We start from the raw sequence: 8,960 nt of genomic DNA, 5'->3' as shown, positions 1-8,960 counted from the left end.
CAATTACTGAGTAATCGATTACTCAGAAAAGTAATTGATTACTCGAAAAATTGCTCAAAAAAGTAATTGATTACAAGTAACGCAATTACTAGTAACGCGTTACGCACAAGTCTGTGGAGATGTTACTCAAACACGCGACGGAGGACGGCGCTGAACGCAGCGCAGCTAGCAGACGCAATTTCTCGTCGGAGAAATTCTGTGGAGCGCGCAGAGAATCTCTCGGCGGCAGACGAGTGCGCGAGAAGACGTGACGTTGTTCATGTGCACCCAAGAAACTGTGACGCCGCTCCTGTCGCCCTCGCGCCTCCCCCAAGATCTCGCCCGAAAAAGTCGCTCGTGCGGATACCCGGTTAGGGGAATAAACGTAGACAGGAAAGAGAGTATGAGAGAGAAAGAAGAGACTTGAAGTGGGACACACTCCGGGTGCGAAGAGGTTTTTTCGGGGTTGGTCTGTGTGGCGTGAAGTGGAGAGTTTTTCTCAGCAAATGCGCGCTTTCCATTTTGCTAGACAGTTCCTTGGGGAAGTAGGTTGTTATGAGGTGGTAGAAAAATATATGTTCCGAGTACATTCCATTCCCCTTTGACATAATACGTTTGACCGTCGTATTCGAAACGAGACGAGCAGCTTTTGTGTGCAATAAGATGAGTATTCGTTTATTCGGTTCGGTTGATTTTGTCGCACACTGCTAAACTATTCTCGCACGTACATCTATGCTTTCAAACGGAACGAAGACGTTTCGTGGGTAGGGCACTACCCGCCGTTGGCCCTCGCCGCTGCAACCGGCTCGCTCCATGGGACCCGACGCTGAGCGACTCATACTCTGCAGGAGGTCGGTTGTGTCGTCCCCGCTCCTCGTCAGTCTTCGAGTGAGCTGTTCAAGAAAGAACAATATTTTATTATTTTAAGGGCGATACTCTAACTCATTGCCTAGAACGCGTGTCATCCGGTCATAGAAAATCACATGGAATGTTGAAACTAAAGTAATTACATTAAAGTTAAAAGGTCTTACTCGCTTCAGAAGTCGGGCACTGGTGGCCTTGAAGGGGCCTTTGAAAGCACTTACGAAGGCCGTGACCACCAGGATAACAAACACGAGCACGATCGTACCGGCGATCACGGCCACCACGACGCAAGCAATGACGGAAAAAATTTGAGACCCTCGTGGGACATTCGCACGCCTCGGCCGCATGTAGATAGGTAGATTCAATGTGGCACTCCGGTTCGTCATCTTCTTGCCACCGCGGAGACTCCTCGGCTTCAAGGCATCGTCTATGTTAGACGACGTCAGCAAAGGGTCACTGGCAGCTGCAGTACAATTTTTGACCTGCGTTTAAAATATCATTTTTAGCATTGTATTACGCCCGTCCGGCGCTCGATCTAGGCGGTGCCGGCATCGAACTGTCAGCTTGAATTGTCCTTGTCCAAGTGCCGGCGGATCGTCTTGAAGGAACCCACAGTAGAGCCCTGCACCATCCGCGGATGGAAGCGGATATCCGCGGATATCCGCAGTATACTTGCGGATTCGGATGAAAATTTAGCACTTCCTGCGGTGTGCGGATCGGATTCGGATGGCTCGAGGTCGGATGCGGATCGGATGCGGATACGAAGGCAGCGGATCGGTAGCGGATCGGATGCGGATATACCGCGTGCTGTCATTTTTCCACCCGCAATTTATTTGTATTGCGCGCCGACAGCCGACAGCGAGCGCATGCTCTGGTTCATCTTTGACCATGCACGGCGCCAAGACGGGAGAGGTGGCATTCAGGCGTCTCGAACCGCGCGAGCGCCGATGAAGTAGCGTTCCACGCGTTCCAGAAGTCTCTCCATATCGCGTTTGTTGAAAGGTTTACCTTTGCTTGTCGTCATGACTGAGTCCTTCCGTGACAGCATGGAGGCATCCGAAATTATACCAACATGCTTCCGGCGGTCTTTACGCGTCTTTCGAAACCTGCGGTTTTTTGCGGATCGGATGCGGATGGTGCGTTTTGCTCAGCGGATCGGATGCGGATGTAAACTGTTGTGTGTGGTGCGGATGCGGGTCGGATGCGGATAACGTGTGCGCGGATGCGGGTCGGATGCGGATGCCAAAAACCTCATCCGCGCAGGGCTCTAACCCACAGTAAAGGCTGGTTTGGAGTCCGACGTAGTCTTCGCCCGTGGCCGCCCGCCATCGTCCGCTACGCCGCGCTTTCTCCTCCTGCCGGGATCACAGACCAACGCGAGTCGGCGCAGCGCGACGAAAACAGCACCGGAGATATTTAACATCTCGTAGTGGGAAAGCAGTCATATCTGTACCCGCGTGCTGGAATCCGACTCAAGACAATCCGTGTTCTCATCGTTGGCACTGTTATGTTTGTATTACTGTAATACGCTTGGTGCCCACAAACATGAACACTGAATTTAAGTAAGAAAGTCGCATGTCTTTCCGGTTGCTCTCCTTTTGCTTGTCTCTATACTCCATCCGTCGTTTATTATATGGGCACGGATGTTCCTTTCCAGTTTCGATCAAAAACTTAATGGGCGACGCCATGTTGGGAAATACGAGCCTACCGGAGTCCACGCCATGCACAGCTCGCTGGCCACCGGCAGATGTAGAGCCTTGTTTTACTCCCCGGACGGCGGCTGGAGTAGTCGCGCGTTGCAGCCGCGCCGAAGTCACCGGCGGCGGCTCGCGATGCGCGGCTGTGCGCAGCGCTATGTTACGCCCCGCTCCGTCGGACTCTAAACCAGGCTTAAAGAATTTTAGTTACGCTTCTTTGACGCACTTTTGGGCCTCGGAAGTGCAGCGTCAGCGGAGAGGGACGCTGTCACTCTAGCAGTGCGTTATCTCACCCTCGATTGTTTCTTTATTGCGCGCCTCGGCTGATAACAAACGTTTCGGCGGGCGGGGATTTAGTAAATTCGAAGTACTTCATGACAGCGAGACCTAAAATACGTCAAGTCCATATTTATTTGAAGTGACGGGCACTCTGTTATGGATCTTTGTTTTGACAGCTTGCTTTATTGTATCGTTTTCATAGAGCGGTTGCGACCTGCTGAAACTCCCCAGTGACTGCGTCATTCGGTTATGTCGTCAATATCGTCCGACACCACGGACTTAAAGCGTAAACGACCTGATCACAACAGATGTCAATTTGCACGACGGCATCGTTAACAGCTCGATGGGGACTGTCAAATTATTCAAGAACGATGGAGTAGGTAGCATCGTCCGTCTATGGCTCCGAGTTGTTAGTGAAGTATAGTCAATGCCACCTCACTACGTGCCATCCTCCCTTGTCTCAGTCCGAACAGGGTTCCCATCAACCTAAGAACGGGCACCACCATGGTGACCAACAACAACAACAACAACCAAAAACATGTGTCGCCTGGAAACGCGTTCACTTCCTTCTCGCCTAGGCCAACGCCATGACCATTCAGAAATTGCAAGGTGCGACATACAACAAGGTATTTTACTCCTATAGCAAGTCCCAACCGCAACACCTCATCTATGTTGCCATGTCGCGAGTGACTGGCCTCGAGGGCCTGTACATCACTAATATGGAAGGACACTTGTTCTATCACACCAAGCGCAACACAGACAAATATCACTACGACGAGTTTCGAAGACGCGAGGCGCGAAGCTTCTCGAGTCGGTCGTAGATGGCGAAACCACGCGCTCCAGGGGGCTTAATCGCTTCATCGTCGTTACGGTCGTTACAAGCTAACGAGTGGCGGGAAATTCAAAAAGGCGGGCGGGAAATTTAAAAAGGTGGGCACGTGATAAAACACGTGCACGGCGCTCTTCGCGCGATACGTGAAGGCCGTGGTACACGTCACGCGCAATGTGTCACGTGTCCACCTTTTCGAATTTCCCGCCAATCGTTAGGTTGTAATGACCGTAACGACGATGAAGCAATTAAGCCCCCAGCTGGTCCTGGCATGATCGTAACTCTGAGCACGGCCGTAGCAAACGTTCAGACTTGACAGACGCAGAATTGACGTTCAGGGCGACGCAGTTCTTATGAAGGCGCATGTGCTCGAGCTCACGGAAACGTGGACTGATGATCCGTGTGTGGAGGGGGATAACCGGATGCAGGTGCACGTCGTTCCGCATACTCTAAGATAGCAGAGCGGCTGGTGTCTTACGCCAAGCAAGTGCAAATTGCACTCACTCCATGTGTCTGCCCATCAAAACGAAGCGAGAAGCGGGGGAGACGCGCGCAATCGAGAGCACTATCAATGGCCGTAGAATCATCATTGTCGCAGTCTACCTCTCGCAAAGCGTTTCACGAGACGACATCAAGCTCTTCCTCACTTGGAATCTCCTGCCGTGAACTCCTAAAACGCTACTAAAGTTTCCCCGAGATAAAAACTGCGCACTGCAGTGACGTGCCGCTCATTGTGTGTGGAGACTAACTTTAGCATTAGCCTCATCGACGGCAAGAACGGCTTGGTTACCGACCATACTGTAAGTGAAGGAGACGTTCAATTGGGAGATGTGAATGTGCCGACTACACGCAACGGCACAGCGTACCATAGACTGTGTTCGCGAGAAGTGCATGTAAGTGTGCGCTACATGAACTATATTACATGTCCATATTACATATTACATATCCCACAAACCCATAACCTGCATCGCGAGAATTGAAGATCACCTGCACGGAAAGGAATCGTCCGAGTGATCGTGTGCAATGGCACGTTCGGGTTCATGGCCTAGGAATGAGTAACGAGTTTTGGAAGATTGGAAATTCTCAACGATAACGATGCGTAAAATAGGATAAGTCAATAGGCTTACATTACGTTGCTGATCTTTGATTTGACAGGTTCTTTTATTGTGTCGTTTCCATAGACTATTTCCAAACTGCTAAAAACCCCCGAAAGTATGGTTCTTTCGCATCCAAAATGGAGTCGTCGTCCTTTATCTACTGCAATGCTAGTAATTCTATGGCATGTCATACGTGTTTGGCAGTGCGCCAAAGAGTATGGCCAATTTTATTCGCACAATATTCAGCGTTCATTCTTGTTTCATTCGTATTTTCTGTTAATTCTGTAGTCCTGTTTCGTTAAGACTGACAGTGGTCCGTAAGGAGCTCCATATACAAATGTTCATCTACAAATATTTTCCTCGCTTATATTGCATTGATAAATTGTGAGCATTTAATTGATGTTTATCTATACTCTCTTGCGACACTACATAAGGGGTATAACACTGGAGAAATTACACTAAGTGCGTACTTTCACACGCCTTGGTGAAACCTAAGATTATTCAATGTTAGAACATTTTGCCGTAAAGATAGGGATGCGATTAGACATCCATTTCTACCGAGGTTCAAAACTTCAATAATTTTGCATCACTACATCCCACTCATATCGGTCACTCCGCGATTTGTAAGACGTTATTCTGATAAGATTATGTCTCACCTTTTCTGTGGTAGACGGAGTCCCCGATGTAATGGATGCAGAGGCTTGCTGGGAAGCATTTTCTGGATCAACGATGCCTTTATGCGCAGTAGCATTCTCAACGCTCTGTGTCTCAACAAGATTGAGTAACAGCAGAACGATCACAAAATGTATCATTCTCAAAGGTAGCCTTTGATGCCTCGATTATTGATGCCTAACGGCTAACGGCAGACTGAACAGCAATAGAACGCGTTCTTCTTCTTCTTCGTCCTCTCAGGTACTGACCATGGTAAAGGTATACTAAATGTAAATGTACGTATACCTTCTGCTGACCATGATCCACAAAGGAAGATTGGCCAGAGCAATTAATAAACCAAAGTTACTCAGAGCGCAAATTCGTATTGGAAAGGAAGGGACAACAAACCAAAGACTTTTATATGCTCCTAACCATTTGAGTTTTATTCTGCCTACCTTCTTCTTCTTCTTCTTCTTCTTCTTCTTCCACCACTAGGAACAGTGGCCGCCAGCCACACAGGGCGATTGGCCAGGGTTTCTGCCTACCTTCTTCTTCTTCTTCTCCCCAGGCTTCTTCTTCGTGGATTTGTCGGCCGTTTTGTTTTCTTCTTCTGTCTTTTTTCTATTGTTTTTTTTTTACTATTTTGTCTATCATCGTTCAAAGAATCCTTTTGGAGCGAGGGACCCTGCAGATGCAGTGGCCAGGTTCCACCACTTCGATCAAGCACTCGGTCGAGTGCGGAACAACACTATGAGAGAGTCTGAGTGACTCCAGTGAGAAATGCGAGCATGCCGAGCCACCATCGCGAGGAGGCGCCTGTGCGCAGGGATCGAGCGGCGGCGCCAGCTCGAACCCGGTGTCCACAGCTATATGGCGCCGCTAGCGATTTCGCGGGCTCGTCGCGGGCCACGCATTAAACGTTACTTTTTTACTACCAGCGCTTTTTTTTTTACACCGTGAGATCGTCGCACTCAGGAAGCTTCCCACTGAGTCCCGTATGAAAGCGTCTGAGGCAAACTCAGAAAAAACCCCAGACAGCACCCGGGTACCTCCCAGTCTCAACGTGACATGGTCAGCATGCTAAGCACTGAGCCACGGGAGCTGGTCATATGTCGGCACAGTTCCCTTAGAAGTCGGCCCAGGACGCACATTCCCCCAGGGCGTCAGTCGTCACGTTGCTCACCTCTGTGAGACCGACAACGGCGAGCCCTTTCAGGAAGTAAGCACGTCCACATGCTAAAGCAACAACAGCATTGAGCGTGCATCCTGCGGCTGGTGTGCTGTTTATCGGGCACTTCTCGAAGCAGAACGGCGGCGATTTTTCACAGCAGGTCCCCCAAGGTCGCCATTTTCCCATGTATTTGTTGCTATTCCGATGCGTGCAATGCCGGGGGCCGCCCTTAGATACCCCATTGTTACCAGACGTTGCCTTGCGTTTGATTGTAGCGCGCTAAAGATCCAGTTGAAGCACAATCCAAGCCAGGCCAAGTCACCGAAGGAGAAATGGACGACTGCGCCTGCGGCGCCTGGTACGACAGGTACGCTATGTGATGCACGCAGCAGTGCACTAGATCCTTCCGATCGCTCAACACGTTTAAAAACGGGACCAAAAAGTGAAACACGACACAGAAAGTTGTTATACGCGTTTTATTTGGACATATAAAGACTAGATTCATTCGCAGAAACAACAAAAACATTTTGCCGCTAAACTTAGCACGCTGAAGTGATCCGGAACGGCAACAGTGGGGTATCTAGTGGCGGCCTTCTTCGTTGCACGCTTTTCCGAGGTGAGTTTGGGGGACCTGTTTCACAGACTAATGGACGTCGTGTTTGATATTGGCGCATTAAGTAAGCTAAAATACATGTTGCCCAGCTGGTGGAAGCTTGTGCTTTACCAGACACTAATCCACTCTCGTTTAAGTTATTGCACTCTTGTCTGGGGATCTGCCACCGAAACTACCCTCCATCGCCTATTCTTACTACAAAAAAGGACCCTCAGCTTCATCGAGGGGATTCCACATGATGCCACGACTCAAACACTGTTTTGCAAGCACGGTATTCTCCCCGTTTTTCAGCACTACCCCTCTCGTCTAGCCTTATCATATAAACAGTCTCTGAAAACCGTAAATGACTTATTCACCCTCGCCAATGTTCGACCCAACATTAAACATTATTCCTTTCGCAACACGGACAGATTCATTGAGCCCTTCTCTCGAACTAATTATGGAACCCAAAGGCTGCAGTCTTCAGTACCTCGTCATCTGAACACTTTGCACCAAAATGGTGTTGATATACACACTATCCTTTCGTGATTTAAAAAGAACATTTAAAGAAAACGAGTTAACGTTTTTATGAGAAACCCTATAGGTAAATCGTGCACAATCTGTTATTAGTTTATACTTATTGATTTATGTGCTCTCTCTTCCCTTGAGCACATCACCCTTCTAGTGACACTGTTTTCTTCGCTATTGTTGTTGTGTGCATGTCTACTCGTAGATATATCAACGGTTCAAATATGTAGTGTACATATGCTCAATGATGCATAGGCCATTGTACATGAATGTACACGGTTGCTACTGTAGAGGAGTTGAGGCACTCCTCAAGCCCTTTTCGGCTTATAGCCTCGACTCCTCCAATCTACTGATGCAAATGAAACGTTTATGTATGTATGTATGTATGTATGTATGTATGTATGTATGTATGTATGTATGTATGTATGTATGTATGTATGTATGTATGTATGTATGTATGTATGTATGTATGTATGTATGTATGTGTGTGTGTGTGTGTGTGTGTGTGTGTGTGTGTGTGTATGTATGTATGTATGTATGTATGTATACAGGGTTCACTTCCGGTTAGCCCTGCTGTGCCTTCCCTCCCTCTTGGAGAGAGTTGCTCTCGAAGACGTTTGCCTATGCCACCTCAGCCAAGAGAGGCAGTCTCAAGTAGCAGACTGAACTGCTGAAACACAACACAAAGAGTCTGCTGTAGACAAAAGTGACCCATTTACCACCTCCGATCCAGTTGGAATTTCCTACTTTCTCCGTCGCGGTGCATTGAAATAATCCTCTCAAAGTAAGGTTTGCTATTCCTTATTAAATAATTCCCGAGTTCGTATTCCTGGGGTAGTTAAGAGTAAGGCGATGTGGGGTCAGAGGTCTTTCGTCGTCCCACACACGATGTCACAGGCTGCTAAGGAGACCAGTACCCGGCAGGTGTGGAGAAGCGTCGCGGTTACATAACTTCTAAGTACCTCGTAGTGTTGCGAGAGGGATGGGGTATCCGAGGCTGGTCAGGCGAGACTTGAGCTTGTCGCGGAAGGACTTGGACCGGCGGCAGTCGAGAAGGAGGCGACGAATATCTGCCTCAACGCTGCAGGTTGGACATGGGGGTGTTGCTTGCTGGTCCAGTATGAACAGCAGTGAGGAAGTGCGGGCGACCTTGAGGCGCAGCCGATGTATGACAGATTTTTCCGTCCTTGAGACTCGACCGCAGATAGTGTACTCCATCGTTGAGCCAATGCACCTCAAGAATGGGTTGGTCCTGGCAGTGTTTTTGGCAAAC

General features: G+C 48.8%; 1 protein-coding gene across 1 annotated transcript; it reads right to left on the bottom strand.

Moving 5' to 3' along the window:
* Nucleotides 1-609: 609 nt before the first annotated feature.
* On the bottom strand, nt 610-5,647 carry LOC135399622 (uncharacterized). The gene is made up of 3 exons (XM_064631346.1): nt 5,402-5,647; nt 1,011-1,325; nt 610-872 (listed from the first exon to the last, which is right to left on the bottom strand). Exons 1-3 carry the CDS (start codon nt 5,555-5,557, stop codon nt 687-689), a joined length of 657 nt encoding a protein of 218 aa, XP_064487416.1. The 5' UTR covers nt 5,558-5,647; the 3' UTR covers nt 610-686.
* Nucleotides 5,648-8,960: the final 3,313 nt, after the last annotated feature.

This window comes from Ornithodoros turicata, chromosome 7, assembly GCF_037126465.1.
Source record: "Ornithodoros turicata isolate Travis chromosome 7, ASM3712646v1, whole genome shotgun sequence".
NCBI lineage: Eukaryota > Metazoa > Arthropoda > Arachnida > Ixodida > Argasidae > Ornithodoros > Ornithodoros turicata.
This window is presented reverse-complemented; position numbering and strand designations above follow the sequence as displayed.